The sequence below is a fragment of the Oreochromis aureus genome, linkage group 3 (assembly GCF_013358895.1).
Source record: "Oreochromis aureus strain Israel breed Guangdong linkage group 3, ZZ_aureus, whole genome shotgun sequence".
Lineage (NCBI taxonomy): Eukaryota > Metazoa > Chordata > Actinopteri > Cichliformes > Cichlidae > Oreochromis > Oreochromis aureus.
In genome coordinates this window covers 15,665,442-15,684,227 of record NC_052944.1, presented here as the reverse complement: position 1 = coordinate 15,684,227, position 18,786 = coordinate 15,665,442, and the positions used below count along the sequence as shown (strand labels likewise).

Sequence of the window (18,786 nt, the reverse complement as noted above, 5' to 3'; positions counted from 1 at the left end):
GTTAGTGCTGAGAGCCGGAGGGGCGGCAGCCAGCCAGGCAGTGAAAGTGAAGGCGGAGACCAACCCAGTGCCGAAAACTCAGCCTCTTCTGGATCACGTTCAAGTTCACTGGACAACCCTAAAAAACGATCCAAAAAAGTAAGACTTGAAGAGGAAGGAAGACAAGAAAAAAAAGAGAAAAAAACGCGAGGTGCTCCTAACTTCTTCTCACCGCTATCTGCCAAGAATTGTCTTCCGGTGTTGACTTTTTTTCTTGCGAGCACTACAAGAGAGAAAACCCTTCAAAGCACAAAGTTGAGCGTGAGAAATGTGAAGCTACCGGCTTGTGTGTTTCAACCAGGCTCCAGGATTCCCCATTAATCCATGCAGTACAGTGCAATGGTACGTGAACGTGGATCATTACTACTTTCAAATGTTGTATAGCAATCCTTGTGTACCATTTTTTTAAAATATACTGTCCCGTCCTCGCGGCTGGTGGGGGGAGAGGAGAAATGTGGAGAAGTGGGTTGACTTTGCAGGGACCACAACACAGGCACGGTCGGGCCAAAATTGTTGTAAACTTGGCACAGACTGTCCCGCAGCCTATGTTAACATCCCAGTCCCCCTTAATCTGGCAAATGAGCTCCGTGTAGACTGTTAACAGCTCTGTAGGGCACACACGTGCGCGCGCACTGTAGCGGCACCGTAACAATGTTTAACTTTGACTCCTTTTAGCTCTACTACCATAATGTTACTGTACACCTACCCACCAAGCTTCGCCCTAAATGAGCACTTCCTAACGGCGTTATTAACGCTTTTAAGTCAGGGAGTTTTATTTTGAGGAGAAGTTTCTGAGAGCACAATATAATTTAATAAATTAAAAACATTTAATACCTATAAACTCATTTAACGGGTGCTAAAGTTTAAGCTAGGTGTCCCTTTTACCTATTGTTTCTAGAACAATGCAGGCTAATTGTGTTGGAAATAGGTTTAAAAAAAAGTTTAATAAAATGTACCTCCCTTTATTTCTGTCCCCCCTAAAAAAAATCATATTTTAAGAAGTTCTCCAGCAGACGTTAACAGGCTAATAAACTACTGCTGCTTGCTGTGTAACTGACAAGCTAAAAGGTTTGTTATCACTGTGAGCCACCAACACTGCGTTGAATTATCTGAACTGGAAACGCAGAGTGCGTGTGTCTTGTTGACACGGAGCTCGGTGGTTAAAAAAGGGTGGCAGCGGGACGTTTTTCCCCCTGTTTGTTTACGTTCGTGTATGTGACCGAGGCTGTGGTCCAAAGTCCCAGAAGGTCATAAAATAATTCTGGTGAAGGAAGGAAGGAGGGAGGTGTGCGTTTATGTGTGTGTGTGTGTGTGTGTGGGGGGGTTAATGAATTTTATGCGGTGTGTTCATATAAAGCCGAGAAGGAGAAGAAGGTGCTTGGAGGGGTTGGATATGGTGTGTGTTTGGAAGGGGGAGGAGGGGGAGGAGTGTGACTGTGCAATTACGTGGGTGAAAAAAGTTGGGTCTGATTTGCTGGAATCGCGCAGGACCGAGGGCGCACTGGTCGATTTCATATCAAGTTTGGTTAAAGCAGGGGTGAACATCCCACACTCGGCGCCCTCTGAAGCTCCCCGTAATGCTTTCATGAGATAACGCCGCACAGAGACGCGCGCAGAGCCCCGTGCAGTGCAGGAGTACGGCAGCGGCAGCCTCGTTTCGCACACCGGCTCTACGAGTACAGTCCGTGCATGTCAACTTAAAAACAGAGAAAAAAAAAATCGCCTGCAGAAAATCTGTATTTCTCTGCGGTGAAGACAATCTCTGGATTTGCAGAAATTCATGGATGTTATTGGATAATTACTTTTGGTTTTTACGCGGATCCACAGAGTCTCGCATAGCGCACAGCGGATCCAGGAATGGCGCGATAAAGTGATCAGAGGAATCGCTCCAAGTACAGTCACTTTCTGTGTAGCCGTCTCGTCATGTATTCCCCGATTTGTCTAACTCAGGTAATTGTGTCTTTTTTTAAAGTTATGCATCTTATCGCTGTGATTTTTAATTTGTATAAAAATTGTCACACGGTTTGTTTGGTTTTTTTTGGTTTTGTTTTTTTTAGCCCGGGAATAGAAAGTTGAGTGTCTGCGCTGTGAATTGCTTTCATAATTCTTATAAATAATACAGACTTTCCCTTGTAAGTAAGTAAATGAATAAAAGATATGGCATTAAAGCGAGGCAAAAACTTCTCGACTGAGATTATATGTTTTTGTGATAAAGTCGTGACATACACACATATATATATATATTTAAATTTCTTTTCTGCGAAAGTCCTAACGAAAGATCGGCTGTGTCCTGTTGGCGCTTGAAGTGCAAATCTTCACACGTTCTTCGCTCTTTACAAACTTTTGCGTAAAGATGAGTTTTAAGATATAACCAAAAGACTCTGTTCTTGATAATCCTTTGTAACTGGTGCAGGTATTTTTCTCTCAGGTTTAATTAGCTTATTTGCGTCCTCCAATAACCTCTCTCTCTCTCAGATACACACACACACACACACACACACACACACACAGGCGCGCACCTCCCGGCCCTGCTTGAGCTGTGGCTATATATATATATATTTATGTATATATATTTTCCAGGCGTATATTTTTATTTAGAATAAAGCCCCCATACTTTAGGGAAGTGAAGTTGGAAGAAGATAAAGCCACTTGCACTGTAGAAAGATCAAACGCGTGATAAGGTTGATTCAGCGGTTGGACAGAGTAGCTGACTGTTTTGGCTGACTCAGTTTTACTGTTTATATTTTACTTGGCATAAGTAAGTGATTGACTGAGATGTGGTTTAGCTTGTACTTAAGAGGATTGTGCTTTTATGGCCCCAGCTGAAGTGCACTGCATAGGCCCTGGCCAAGTCATTTATCTTTACAGCATTTGGCTTTAACCTGGCTAGAAAAAAAAAAATTAACAGAATATTTAAAGTGATTTTGAGCAGGAGTGAAAAAAGGATTTGAGAAACAGTTGCGAGCGAACACATTTACTAGCATTTACACTTGCTTTTGTCATTTTAATTGGCAGCTTTATAGTGAGGAGATGACATTAAAAGAAGTTCTGAATGGATTTTTAACCTCTCTAAAAGACAATGAGGAGCTATACTATTCACAGTGAATATAATACATTTACAAGCTGTTAATGGAATCTGCAACGTACACAGAGTTACCTCTTTCAGTATAATAAATGATCATAATTTGACATTAGTGTACTGGAGCAGAGTTTTATCGGCCAATGGAGCCTGAGACCAGAAATGTGGCTTTTTAGAGGAGCACCAGCAGCAGCCACAGATAGAGCGGGGATTTCTGTGGTTTGCTATAGCCGGCTTGTTGCCTGACTGCCTACAAAAAGAACAATAACTCTTCAAAAGTCTTCCCACCCTAAAAACGCCTGTGTATACTTATTAAATCTGGCATTTTAATGACCTCAAACAAAGATAATTTAATGTTTCCATCCCTCAGCTGCAGTCCTTTCTGCTGATTCCTAGAATTCCTAGAGATTCCCGGAGAACAAGAATTAAGAAATTATACAAATATAATTTATTGTTGAATCAGTGAACCAGTATTAATATTAGCCATTTAATTGCTGAGTTGTTGTAGGAATAACCGCATTTAGTGTCTTTTTTTTTTGTATTTTTGAAGGGGAAAAAAAAAGAGTGTCAAAAAGTTCATAATGACGTGTTTTATTCAAAGGTAACGATTTTGTAATGCAACACAAAGTAGTGTAATATGATTGTAATACGAAATGAGTTAAATACAAATAAATAAATAAATAAAAGTGAGATGGAACATTTTAAAAGTAGGCCGGGCTGCCTAACCTCAACTTTTAGGAATGAAGCTGGGCAGGTGCCATTCCATGTGTTAACCTCAAAGCTTGAAACGATTTGGCATGAAATCCTTTGAGTCGTCGATCAACCTTTGCAAATACCTTTCACACTATTGCTTCATTTGATGTGCCGTCTCTCTCGCCTGCCTGTGTTTTATTCCGTTTTGTACATGAAGCTGGCGTGTATACACGAGGCCGTGTGCATCGTGTCTGAAGGAGTATCTCTCTGACTTCCTTTTTTTGTTTTTTGTTTTTTTTAATGGTTGCATCCCACTTCCAGATTATTGTATTGGATAGTTTGATAAGAGAAATGCAACTGTGTGGGGCGCATGCTCCCTGCAGCAGCAGCAGCAGCAGCAGCAGTGTTACAGGAGTCCCACTCAGAGCATGCTCGTGAAATGCGAGCAGAGCTGCAAGTGCATTCAGTCACCGGGCTTTGACTTGATATAAACGGTGGAATTTCCTTGTCACACCTGCAGCATATCTAGGATGGTAAAGCTAGTGTTCCTAATATAAAGAGATCATTCTTAGCTTGAAGAAACTGCCAGTGACATTATGTGACTGATTATGAGGGATTTTAAAATTGTGGTCTGACTTCCCTTCTGCTTTAAATTAGTAGCTGGGTAAACACATATTTCTTCATGTTTGATGACATGAGTTTCTGATTACGTTTCTCTCCTCTCTCTGTCTCTTTCTCCACACTGTGCCCCTCGGATGCTCCAGGATGAGTTTCATCCCTTCATCGAGGCACTTCTTCCTCACGTCCGCGCCATCGCCTACACGTGGTTCAACCTCCAGGCCAGAAAACGCAAGTACTTCAAGAAGCACGAGAAGCGGATGTCCAAGGACGAGGAGCGCGCGGTGAAGGATGAGCTTCTGAGCGAGAAGCCCGAGGTTAAGCAGAAATGGGCATCCAGGCTGCTAGCCAAGCTGCGTAAGGACATTCGGCAGGAGTACCGGGAGGACTTTGTCCTCAGCGTGACGGGCAAGAAGCCCCCGTGCTGCGTGCTATCCAACCCGGACCAAAAGGGCAAGATACGACGAATCGACTGTTTGCGGCAGGCCGACAAAGTATGGCGTCTGGACCTGGTGATGGTCATCCTCTTCAAAGGCATCCCTCTGGAAAGTACAGATGGCGAGCGCCTCGTCAAGTCTCCACATTGCACCAACCCAGCACTTTGTGTCCAGCCACACCACATAACAGTATCAGTCAAGGAGCTGGACTTGTTTCTAGCATACTATGTCCAGGACCAAGGTAGGTTTCAAGTTCATACTGATTCTCTGTGTGTGTGAGAGAGAGACAGTTAACATTGTGCATGTGCGTGTGTGTGTGAGAGAGAGTGAGTGATGATTTAGCAAGGTCAAGAGTCGCATGAGTTATTTTCTGGCAATTCTAAATCTGCCAGAGGAGCAAATGTACGACTGTGACGGTCAGTACTGTGCATATATTTATACCACAAACATTTTTATTTTTCTAAGCAAGCCTCATTACAAAAACAATGTCATCAAAATTAGATAGGACCATGTATTAACTGTGTTTGCTTTGCTGAAATCCAGCAGCAGCACATATCCCTGTAATTCTCCTGTAATTATTCAGTTACCTTGTACACACACACACACACACACACACACACACACACACACACACACACACACACACACAGGATTGCACAACTGCACACACACTGCATATCTGTTCCATTTGTTTGGAAATCAAGTGGTGGCATTTGTGGAAAGTTTCAGTCTTAATTTTCCAAATGCTGAATATATGAAGGAGTGTTATGTTTTATTAATTCAATTATAAATAAATAAATAAAATTTAATGCAACCTAAGATTAAAAAAAACTTTCACTTGTTAATCTCAATATTTTAAAAACATTCATGGCATTTGTCCCTTTTAGTTTTCATTCCACCATAAAAATTTTAAACTGGGTTGTCTGCAAACACTGTTGATTTTCCATCAATTAAAATGGTAATACATGTGATCAATAAAGAGATTTCTAATAGTAAGTCACATTACAGACATAAAAACACTTTCAGTTATAAAATTTAAAGTTTCAGTTTTTTCTGTTTTCTTCCTTGTGTGTCATGTTATTGCATGTTATTTTCCTGATCCCTAAAAAAACTGGATTCTTTTACATGAAAGATTTAGAGGACACATTTTACACAGTTTAGGTAGTGTACTTTATAAGAGGGTAATAGTTCGTTAAATTAGTTAGAATAGTTTTTGTCATGCATATATTTTAAATTGATGTTTTAATTTATTTCTTTTTCTTTCCAGAATTAATTTACTAGAATTTCTTTCTTTTTTTTCTTTAATAAAAAATAGTAAACATGGCCGTAAAAATAAAAAAAAGTCATTTATGAAAGTCCAGAACAGAAACGGTGTTTCTAGTGTATATATCACCAGAAACTGGTTTACATAGTCAGTCATGCAGACTGTAAACTGGGAGATTTTCACTCAGAGCATGATCAGAGCAACGCCGCATTCAGATCTGATATCTTCCAGGTTCAATGAGTTCTACAGAAAACACTTTTCACAGAGATACTGTGAATGATGTGTTTTTCTTACTCGGATCTCGAATCAGATAACACCTTTAAAAAGCCTTTGAAAATGAAATTCAGGTCTCCTCTGACTGCGAGTAAACACATTTCAGTCATATACATCCCACACTTTTAAACCTCCCATGTGCTGCCCTTAAATCTGCTGCAACCACACCGAATAGCCGCCACTACACTGTGCTCCCATTGAGGGGTAGTGGTATAGCTAGCTCATTATCATCAAACCCTGAGCGCCATTTTGTGTTTGATAAGTGCCAGGGAAAGCAGAAGGCACAGCACAGAGACAATAATGGTTGCCATTGGCACCGGGGTTGGCATCAGACCCTCTTTTGTGTCTTTTGTAGGATGCCACCGCTTCTCTGGTTTACATCTGCTGCATTTTGAACTGCTCGGTACCAACTCGAGAAACGGCATTTAGTGCTGTTTTTTCACAAAACTCACTTTATAAACCAGCCGCTGTTTTAGTAAACTGTATCTGAGTAGAGAGGAAGATCATATTGAAGATTCGTTTCAGTGTTTATAATAAAAGGTTAAAATAATGTCATGTTTTTCTATATGGGAACGATCATTTGCCGCCATCCTCAAAATTCCCATTGAGTGAAATGCTTGGCAAACACCGAATAGCGGGGATCACTCAGACGGCCATCTTTTTCTTTTCCTTCTCCAGTTTTTGCAAACTAAAGCGTCGCCTTCTTTTCTTTAAGTTACCGAGCGGTCCGCAAACCCAGACAATGCAGCCATGTTGTGGTAGCGTGCGGCACGGCGCCATTTTGTTTTACACGGTGCCAGGGAGGCAGGCGAAATCACCAGTAATGGTTGTTAGAGGTTTGGAGGTTGGCATCAAACTCTCTTTGTCTGCTTGCAGCGTGCCTTTGATTCGTTGGTTGGCATCCGCAATGCAGTGGGCACGTTGGGAAAGTTTTTTGACAGTGGCAGAATGGAAGCCGCTGCCTTTGTTCTGCTGCAACTGCACGAAACAAACAAACATACAATCAAACACAAAGAAAGTAGCAAACGGCTCGGGCTGCAACAGAATCTGGTTATTGTGCGAACTTTGTGGGGGGAAAAAAGAGCGAGTTCGGACTGTGATTTTTAATGTAGTTCTGCTTCTGCCGTGTTTTCTAATCCGTTATTTCGCTGCTGTTATTTATTCTGGAAAATCTTTTTTTGTGTGTTACTTTTCGTGAGAAAAAAATGGGGTTCATAGAGTGTTTGTTTTTGATTCTGGTGGGCTGCTGCCTGAGAAAGGTCGGCGGGTTGGCAGCGAGTGTACCGGGTGAATTTTGAGAGGGCACTCAGCTCCCTTGTTCTGGGGCACAGACGCGTTTAGCCAGGCAGAGCTGTAGCACCCATGTGCATGCCCAGATGAATGCCCGCTGGGAAGTAGGCTGGGGGCTGGGAGTGGGGGTTGTGGCATCCATTGTGCCAACTGGCAGGCCGCGTTCAATGCAGGGCCCGGGCTTCTCACACTCACACACACATACTGCCGTGGTAATCCACTGCACCATTTTATCATTTTCCAATAAAACAAGAAGGGGAATTCTTATTTGTTTTTGTTCTTTTTAAATCATCAACTCTCACCTCCTGGATTCATATTTTGCATATCCAGTTTGACAGCGTGATGGAATAGTTGCAATGGGGCATGTAGATAATCATCGTGTCGGGACATGTTGGGACTCTCTAGGCCTCGTTTGTATGTGGTTTTTGTTAGGCTGCTCATCCCTGTTTGTTCAAGCAACTGCAGAAATATACTTATTGTGTTCACTTGTTCTTTCTGGCCATGTATGGAAAAAAGGAGAAATCAGAGAATAACATTGTAAAAAGGCTTTTTTATTAAGACGCATGCGTAATGTATAAAATCGTTCAGTGACTAATCCCTAAAAAGATTTCTGAGAATTTAGAAAGTTGGCAGTGTATTTCCTTAGAAACCGTGAGAGTCGAGGATTGCTGAGGTAGTCCAAATCGGGATGAAAGAAGTCAAGGTCAAGCAGCCTTCCCATTAGTCGTGTGCTGAAAGTTAACGTGGCCATAAAACATCATTACCTTTACTCCCACCCACACACCCCCTGTGATGTAACTTTTTTTTTTCCATGATAGTTTGTAGAAATGGATGGATTACCTCCGGATACAAGCCGCCATGTTAATCAAAACCTTGTTTTACAATTGCCAGGCTTAACCTCTGCCCCTAAGGTCACGACCTTTACAAAGAGATGTGACAGGGTGTCCTCTGAAGTTTAATTGAGCAAAACAGATCAGTGAAAACATGCCTGTGCCGGCCCGGGGCACGTGGAGGAGGAAGACTTTTTGCCGTGGGGGTGGGGGTGGTGGTGGTCAGCAGAGCTGTTAGGGGAAGGGCGGCTTCTCTTAAGCCCCTCTCGTTGAACTCTTCAATCGGGGTCAAACCACAGCGGTCGTGGGATCACCGATGGTCTCTTGGCAACTGTTTGTCTCCGCTCTTCTGCCACTTCTTGTGGTATAGCCGGTGGTCCCTTGGTTCACTGGCCTAAGTGAGGGGGAGTAAGTCCTTGTGATTGTCTCCCGCACACACCCCTCCACCCAATGAACCAGTCTCTCAGGCTGGGTAGTCTGGCTGGTCGGTATCTTCAAGACTCTCCACTGCCTGCTCGCCACACTGCTCGGGATCGCTGTTTGCATCTTGTTTTCCGCCTGGCTGCCTCAGAGGCTTTGGTCAGGCGGCCAGTGCGGAGGTCTGACCTTCTGGGTCACAGTGGAGGTCTGTGACTAAGCACAACATCTAACCCTCCCTGCCTCTCTCCCCCCTCGTATCCCCTTATCCTCCTCTGCCATCAGGAATCACCCCTGCGGCACACTGCCCGGCCAAGTGACTCTCACTCCTTTTCTCTCCCGTTCTCTTTTCTTTTCTCAGTCCCTGGCTTTCCCTCAAGCCTGAGACTCCGACCATGACAGCTGTCCCAGGCCCAGGCGCTTGGCCAGAGAAATGGCTGCTGGGTTTATGCCAGAAACGTGAAACAAAACTTGTTGTAAGGAGGAGCGCATTAAAGACACCGCTGTCAAGTTTAACTACAGTTACTCAACTCCTTGTAAATTTTGTGCCATGATGTTAGAACAAGTCTGGAGAATGGCTCTCATTGCTGTCGAGATGGAGTTTTATTCTTGAACATGAATTTAAAGGAACAAGCTAAACCCCAAACCCTGGGAAAAACCGTAACCACTGATGCCAGAGATATATAGAAAAAAATCTTCACAGTGAACTGCACAACCCTGTGCTTAGCTTCCATGCTGGCTCCCTTATTAGTATGCAATAGAGCCTGCGGTGTCTGGCTACCTCTCTCTCAGAGCCATAACCTATCGAACACATTCTCTCAATCTAATCCACTTAGAACTCCCTCCCAGCTTCACCGCTTGCCTTATTGATTTCCGCTTCCCACTAAATGTCTTCCCGATCCTTTTTCTCTTAACCCGGCAGCTATTTATGTTTTGCAGTGCAGCCTTTCTTTCTTTCTTTCCTTTTCTTTTTTTTTTCGCTTGCTTTCTTGCTCTCTCGCTTATTTTCTTTCTGTATTAATGTCTTCACCCCCTTTCCAGGATCTTTGGTTGTTTTGTGATCTCCATCTGACTTCCTTCTGCCTTCTTTCCTCTCCTGCTCTTTCTCAAAAACTAACCTGGGTGCATTGCAGCCAGGTTGCCTGGCACAGTATGAAGCTTGTGTTATTAGCAGCGGGGCTTTGCTCGAGCAAATACCTCAAGGCTTAAACAGGCCGTGTTACCTCCTTAGCCCTCTTTTGTGTGCCATGTGTACATAAATCTCCATGGAAACAAGGCAACTCGGAGCAGAGGCCACAGAGAAATGTGGATGCTTTCTTTCTCAACAAAATTTACAACTCCCTCCTTTGCTCCGCTACAGTATGTTTAATTTGCTTGTGTCACAGTTTGCGCTGTTGCATCTGTCAAAAAAACGGGACGAGGCCTTTCTTCTGCATTGTGAGGCTCGGGCATTGTGTTGAAAAGGCTTTTCTTGTGTATTTCAGCAGGAGACTCAGTTTTGCGTTCGTGGCTACACTTGGTTAAGGTCTGCAGTTTGTGTCATTAGTCTATGGTTAAGATCTCAGCTTCCCCACACTTTCCCAGGCTTTTTTGGGGAGGACCCCAAATGCATTTCAAATCCCCCCGAGGCCACTTGACTGGAGGACCGGCACCTCCCACTTCACCCGGATAGATTCCCCACCCCCCATCCTGTCTGCCAGTCCTACCAAATGAAGACAAATGGGTACATTCACCCTTATCCCAGACCTTATCACTGTCCTGCCTTACAAAGCGGGCCCTCCCTGCTGCCTGAGCTTCTCCATCCAGTGGCTGCGCCCTCTTCTTCGCCGTTGTACTAGCGTAACTGCTAGAAAAACCTACTGTTGTCCCATCTGCCTGCTAGACTGGTCATGTAAGACAGCAGAGTCTGGAGTGAAAAGAAGGATAAGAAGGTTTAGAGGGAAGACAAAAAGTCTTAGTTAGAGAATTTGTGTGAAGATGTTCTTTGACCTTGCATTTTTTCCAGTCAGTCAGGAGAAAAGCACCCTCGAGTATCAGAATGAGACTTTTATGCAAAAGCCAGTCCCCTTCACCCAGGATGGAGGCTTGTGAACAACCAATGAAGGGAAGAAAAAAAAAAAAGGAAGGGGTAGTAGGTGGGGTGTTATTGGGAACTTTGGGCAGGGACAGACAATCGGAGTGGTTGCCCAGGAGACACTGACTTCTCTGAGCAGCACCCCCCACTCTGCTTTTCCCCATCAAAGTCTTTTCAGGCCAGACAAGGCCGATCAGTGGCCTAGAGTGATGGTTGTCTCTTCCTTTGTCTGGCGTTACAGTACGGCCCATCACTGTGACGGCTCGACAAGACCTGAGTGGAACAGAAAAAGAGGGGCCCGCCATCACAGCGCTGTGCGAAATGTACTTTTGGGTGGGCATGTTGTTGTTTGGGGTGGGGGGCGAATCCCCTGAGAATTTCTTTCTAAAGTCAGTGCAGTGGGTCAGAGAGGGGATATGGTGTCTGGGGCTTGGGAATGGCCTGCTTGGGACGGATTCATCAGCACCCCATTGAGTTGTCAAAGCAAGCAAAAGGAGCTGCACTCCTCCCTCACATATGTTGGGTTGACTTTCCCCCCCCCCCAAAAAAAAACCCTCCCAAATTTAGAAACCAACTGTTAAGCAGCAGAGCAATAAACAATAAACACAGAGTGCATATGTATTATTTTTACTGGCTCTTACAGTAACTTTTTAGTAAGAAAAGTTATATAGCAAAAGAGGGGAAAAGAAGTCATTTACATTTGTAGCATGTACAGCAACACGCTATCTTTTCACGAAAGACAGCATCTTTGAGCAGCAGGGCTGTGTTTGATTAAAGTGAGCCATACACGGAGTAGACAGGAGGAGAGGAAATGTGGACGCTGTTGTTTGTAACGACATGAAAATCTCATATCTCAGGATCACCAAACTGCAGATGTTACACATTTTCCACAGAGGTACTTTCTCCGCTGTCACAGGCAGTTCTGTTTCTCTCTTTACATCAAGGCATTAGTAAAACAAACTCAGTGATTCAAAAGGAGAACAGAAAAGTGCACATTTCCTTCATATTTTCTGTGGAGATGTGCATAAATATGGGAGAATTGCACCGGCATAAACGCAGCATTCACAACAACCCAGCAACTTAAATCAGAAATGAAAATAAACTCTTCCTATTTTAAACCATACTACAAATTGTAATCACAAAATGTAGCTATTAATTATAACTTTTTCAAAATGAAATGAGGGGAATTTTGATGTTGTAGTAATGATGAAATTGTTTGCCCAAAGTGCTAATACTTGTGTTAGGAATGCACTGGTCCAGTGCCGTGTGTGCTCCCGTGATTAAAGCCAGCAGGAGCACTAACAGGATGGTTAATGAAGTCCATTATTTTTCCTGAAGAAGAAGAGGCTTCGTTACCATGGTGTCCACTAAAAGTCTGTGTGACGATCCGGATCCCAACAGCTTGAGTTCTTCTCGAATTGTCCCGCTCTCTATGCTGGCACAAAGCTCCAGCTGGTTGTTTAGCTCACAGGGACTTTCAGAGAAGCGTCCCTAAATTTGACATGCAAATCCAAAAATGTACACATGGAGACCTGCGTTCTCACTTTTACGCCCATATGCACATAGAAACTGCAACAAATCCGACTTGTGGTTACTCACCTGCACTTCTCCTCAAAAGACTGCGTTTAGTTTTGGTGAGCAGCAACTCCTCGCCACTCCGGCAGCTGTCAGGCATAAAAAAGAAAAAGCTGAAAGTGGGATTCCTTTTTAAAAGCTTGTTCCAGATTTACCAAGTCAAGATTGTAATTAGGCCTCCAACATGTGCGCATACCTACAACCCACAATTACACTGCACATTCCTACTCGCCCCCTAAAAAAAAGCCTCTCCTCCACCATCCGTCTCCTAAACCTAATGCTGTATTCTACATTAGTAGGGAAATTTGGCTAACAGGAGGTCATCAGGCTCTTGTTATCTGTGTTGTATCCCACTCTTGCTCGTTGAACAAAACCCAGACGCTGACTAATTTGAGCTCTGCCCAACAGGGCCGTGATGTAATCGCAGATCTTCCCTCATAATTTTCACCGAATTGTTTGCAACCTGTGGTCTGGGATCTGTGCTGGTTTAGCATAGTCCTTTTGAGCAGTTATGATAATGACTCTAGTTGACCTACAGATGGCTAAATGAGTAATGCTCAAGCTCATCATCTCTTATGGGATCCCCGCCGAGTCTGCTCGGTGTTTCCCAGGAACATCTTCATCTGCTTATGCGGGCCCTGTTCTGCAAACTGTTAGACGCTCGCCTGACATTTTTTATTCCCCTTTTTTTTCTGCAAAACTTCTGGCTGTAACTTGCGTTGCCATGTGTGTCTTGTTAAGGGCAGTTATGACAAATGGCAGCAGCTGTACAAACTAATCTCTCTGTAGCTTTCACACATGGCGCCCAATTAACAATGGACCACTGTGGGGCCCTAATCCACGGTGCAGCCATCCTCTGGTCCCGCTTGCTGAGCCAACTGCCCCAGGAGACTCTTCTCCTCTCTGCTCCTGCTAGCCAGCCTCTTAACTCCATTCAGATGGGAGCCGAGGAACACCGCCTTCAGTTGGAGACACGGCAGCCATCTTGTTTGTTTCCATGTTGGGAATCCAGGTTCCTAACGGTAAAGAGTCTGGGTTTTTAATGTCACATTGGAGTGCTTTGGGATCGGGTTGCAGCCCCAGAGAGAAGACCTGTACGTTACATTTGAATGTTTGGACTCATGCACATGCAAACGCGTGTGCTTTCTGCTTGTGGGGCTGTGTGGTATGGAATAAAATACATGCAAGCAGATGAAGTTGATAGATTTAGCAAAATGTCTCATGAACAGGTGGGTGGGAAGAGTTTTTTTTGTTTTTTTTTAAAAATATGTGTGTGATGGTGCGATCCAGATTCCCTGTCAGTGGGCATATTTCCAGTAGTTGCATGATGAAATGCTGTTTCTCCGGGCCTCAGATTGTTGAACGCACTGTGTAATAGACTTAAAGTTCTGGTGGAGAGCGTATTACTCAGTGCGCTCACTGCTTGTGCAAATTTATGGGATAAACTGTGTGAAGGCAAGGGAATGGTAGCCCACAGTCCTTAATGGTTCTTTTTAACTTTGGAATTATACCAACACACACATACATAAACCATATTCATTCAGTTTCCCAGGAAAAGTTTTATTATGACTTTCTTTTCATCCAAGGGCATGTCAGCAAAGCTTCATATGGCTTTGCTAAAGTATCCCTTTTTCAGTTTTACATTACAATTAATAATTCCAGTCCTGAAATACAGTAAGACAACAACCCTTGGATACGAACCAGCATGAAAATTTTTTTCCACATTTTCTCCGCTCTTATCCAAAACAAAGCCACAAACGGGAGTTTGAGACTCAAAAGGAGGGTGTTGAAGGGTCGGCGGCCATCAGGAAAACGATGCAGGCCCCTGCCAAATCTATGACATGAATGAAACAAATGGATGAAGGAAAATGAAAATGGTTGGGGTGTGATCTCTGGCAGGCAGAGCGAAACCAGTGCCAACTATTATGAATGGGAAACTGCTGCTGAGCTAATGAAAAAAAGAACAAAAAAAAAAAAGAGAGAGAACTCACTTTTTTTTCATCCGCCATCCAAGAATAATTAACCGCGGGCAGGCCTTCTGGTGAGGGTGGAGAAAGCCACAAGACACTTGACTAACATCTCACCGCAAAGGAGGACAGCGACACACAAAGAGGGGGGGAGAATAGGAGCAACAAAAGGAGGTTTATAGGGGGACAAAGTAGACTTCTCAGTTACTTTAAGCTGTGAAAAGAGAAGCTAAAGGTGGCGTTTTTTTTAAAAACCTTTAACTGTTTTAAAGGAAGGAATACAACATCAAGTCAAAATGCCCATAAAATCCTAGTTAGCTATTGATGCAGAATAAATGCATATAATGATTAAGCAGTTGGGTGTTTGGCTTCAGTACATGTACTGTATCAGTTGATCAAGAAAAAGTTAGTTCAGCTTAATTTAGATTCATTAATCATCATTTACGAAGCGAAAAATGTCAAACGTTTCTTATTCCCAGCTTTCAGCCTGAGCATTTTTTTTCTTAGTATATGCATCTTTAAGTTGAATTTGCTTGAATCTAAACCTACTTGTCAAGCAAAAACCATAAAAGAAAGATTTCCTTTTGGCTCTGGGAAGCCTAAGACCAGGCGTTTTGACATTTAATAAAAAAGAATCGGTCAAAAAAAAAAAATGAAAACAATAATTTCTTCCAGCCCTACTGTCCTGTCCTGTACTGTACTGTATGTATCTCCCACAGCCTGCTCCCATGTAGGCAGGATGACATGATGGAAAGAGCAGAATGGGGGCCAGATGTATGTTTATATATAGGACCTGACAAGGATATAGAGCATGACACCAGGCAGAGGCGTTACATATCACATGCACACTATCACGTACACCATATCCTATAGTGATAAGGTCTATATGTACAGTATGTTTAGCAAAAAAAAAAAGAAAACCTGGTAACGATGCACGGTGGATAGAGCTTTGTGAGACCGGACGGATTAATGCTGGAAGAAGGTGCAGAGGCTAATTACAGGAGTTAGTGTGTGTAATCAAAGAAGAAGCACTTTAAAGTCTCAGTTTTAGTTGTTTAGTTGTATTTTTTTGTGTGTTTTGCTTCCCTCGCTGAGAAGCCCTAAAGTGCCGGCTTTTATTTTAATCCTTCAGACGCCGCCCTGTAGCCAAGAACAGCAATAGTTTTGTTTTACCTTCAACCCTTGTCGAGTTCGGCGTCTTGTATGCCGCAAACATCGCCCGAAGGCTGACAAAGCATGCACTGTTTTTAGGCAAATGCTCAAAACAAAACGCGGTTTCCCCATTATGGCAATCAAAGCGCCGTTATCGGCGATCAACATATTCTCACCCAAACACAGAGAGGAGAAGAATGCCCCATTGACTGATACTGCCTGCTAGGCTGGTTGCGCTGATCTCCTGAAGAAAAGATCAGTGTCGCTGGTGGACCCCACACTCCTCCCAACTGCCTCCCCTCTCTTTGCCTTCTTCCTGCTATATATGTCTCAATACTTGGGGGTTCTTAGAAAGGGGGAGCTGAAGAAGGCTGCATGTGTGTAAGTGTATTGTCGAGGTGCTGCCTAGGGAGACTATCCCATGCTGGCGGTGTGTGTGTGTGTGATGGTGGTGGGGGGAGCTGAAAAGACGGAGCCGTCACCTGCCAGACTGCTGGAATGTTAATGCCACGGCTCTGATAATTGGATTTTGTACACACCGTCTGTGAGGAACGTCCAGCAACTTTCCCCCTCTTATTGTTCGACCCAGCCCCGGACCCTCAATAGAGCTTGTCTATGTTTATACAAGCACTCACGTCTCAATAAAGACTGTTTACAATGTGTGTGTGTGAGTGAGTGCGGTGTTGGACTTCTGAATCACAGAGCAATTGTGTGTGACGGGTCGGGGGGAGAGAGACTGTAAATGAAAACAAGTCAGTGTCAGATTATCAAAATGTGGCAAACATTTAAGATATTAAGAGATTTGTTGGGGCTTAAAATCAGATTTTTCAAGATTTTGGTGGTGTTGCAGAAAGATTTTCTCGGATTAAAGCCTTTCTTTTTTCAAACCTCATAGATGAACTTGCCACTAACTATTCATCAAATCACTCTAGCAACATTCCTGATCTGCATGTCAAGTCGAAGGTAGACACACCCACTCTGAGGTCAAAGGTGGAGAGGAAGCGCTTCCTATTGGCGAAGTGTGTGTGAGGCGTACATGATCTCAGATCATTAGGGAAGTTATGGCTCTTGTTTGCATTGGGGAGGTGGGGTGCGGGGTGAGCCTGGATTCAGGCCGGGAGCTGTGACGCACTGGTTTCCCCCTCCGTGGCCTCCCATGCTATTTCCACCCAGGCTGCAGCGGCTTGATCTGGTTAAACGTCTCGGCTGCACTGACCTGAATTCCTCGTATTCACCTCAGAAGACCCTTGCCTTAGCCAGCCAACCATCCAGCCATATTCTTTCCCTGCAGCCTTGCTGTGCAGTTAGCCTATGCTTTGTTTGTGTGTAAAAGTTCCTTCCTGTACATAAGGAAGCTATGTTTAAAAAAAAAAAAAAAAGTTATCCTATTTCCAGCTTAATCCCTCGGAGCAGAACTGCTAGGAACAATGACAGCGGTTTTTCTTTTGGCAGAGTGACTTGTTGTGATTAGATAAACAGCCTCTAATTGTATTTAATCTGTGTTAAAATAAGGCATTTGGAACAATTACTTTGGTATGTTTACCAAACAGCTGTTGTGTGGATCCTTTCTCCTTTTTTTCCACATCTTTCGAAGATATAATGGATTTGGTTCACCTCATTGATTAGTGGGGAAAATAAGATAGGCGCTACATTAACTTACGCATGGGTTTGTTTTCAGGCTTCAACTGTTACAGAAATAAAAGCACAAAAATCTATTTAGTTTGGGTAAGATTTCATTAAATTTAAATGGCTGTTAGTTAAGGTCCTGGTTTTCCATTTTGTGTCATTTCAAGAGTGTTCCTCTTTTAGAAAAGACAGTAGGTTATCTAAAGCATAGTATTTATAAATTTACAGGGTTATTCTCACATATGTGCAATTTGTGAATTAACTTCCTTAAGATATTGGCTCCAGAAAAGAAAAGAAAGAGTTGTAATAATATTCTTAAAGTGTCTCACCATGTGTACAAAGACAGAAGCTTATTTCTGCAGGTAGGAGCCCTTCATTTCCCTCCACTGTTTTGCTCTTTTTCCATTTAACCTGGCAGTAGTATACTGTTGCATAAACAATGGCCCCGGCAGCTACCTTTGGGCTGTTGTAGTCTTCCACAGGGCTGAACTCTGGCCAAGTGGATGTTGTTGCCGAAGACGGCCCAAAAGCCAAACACACAAGGCAACCGGAGGCATCCTTTCCAAGAGGCTTGCAGTTGGCGGCCAATACGAGGGGACAGTAGCGTTTGACAGCTCTTGGGTTGTGTGAAGGAACTTGACTTTGAAATTTAAACAGAGAGGGATGATTTGGCCACTGCCCACAAAGTGACGCATTCCCTGCAAATGTCACAACTTAAATGAAACTTGAACCACTCTTAGGAGTGTGGGTGAAGTGCTTGTTTGTGTGTGCGCTGTGCGATTTGACATGCTGCTTGTGTTTAGTATTCATAATGAGGTGTTGCAAAATGCATGCTCTCTGCATATCTCGCTCGACTCACCCACCACCTGTATAAACAACAGTGCTATTGCGAAACGGTTCCAAGGAAAGACTCTTCCCGGGCTTGTCAGAATGAGGTCAGCGAACACTACTCTTTTTCTCTCTCGTTTTCCTCGTTCTCCCTGCCTCGCTCGACCCTGCTCTCTTAGTTGTTCTTTGTCCTTGTAGAGCACAGGAGGAATAAGGCCACTGGATCATCCTGCTGGGTGGAGATGCTCAATTATTTCCATAGTACATCTAATGACAGGACACTTTTTTACTTAATATCCAAAAGGGCGTTATTGTGCAACAAATGTGAATTTTAGTAGTTACAAAAGAAAAGTAGTTAAGTAGCTAAAGGCAGAATTTACTTGGAGGACCCTTGGATCGTCTTGTATGTTTTCTGTTTTTGGTAATGAGGATGGGAGGGTCACTTTATCCGAATTCTCACAGCATGACATCATCTGACCCCCCCTGATCATTTTACCCTGTCGCGGCACAAAAGCATGCTCAGGGACGTAAGAGGAGTTCACATGTATCATATGCTTGAAGTTGAGGAAGCAGCTAATCACACCGCCCCAACCAAATGCCGTGCTCCCAGAGGCACTGGTGACG

At 43.5% G+C, this 18,786-nt stretch overlaps 1 protein-coding gene across 6 annotated transcripts in view; it reads left to right on the top strand.

Moving 5' to 3' along the window:
• LOC116317870 (nuclear factor 1 B-type) overlaps positions 1-18,786 on the top strand; it is a 65,228-nt gene continuing 46,442 nt past the window's right edge. The window contains exons 1-2 of one of the 6 annotated variants that reach the window (XM_031736777.2): positions 1-381; positions 4,576-5,107. In XM_031736777.2, the coding sequence (XP_031592637.1) occupies positions 364-381; positions 4,576-5,107 (550 nt within the window). In that variant the 5' untranslated portion in view covers positions 1-363. Of the gene's footprint in view, positions 382-1,433; positions 1,990-4,575; positions 5,108-18,786 lie in introns of those variants that run through there. The other 5 variants (XM_031736778.2, XM_039609448.1, XM_039609450.1 and 2 more) reach the window with 5 other exon arrangements.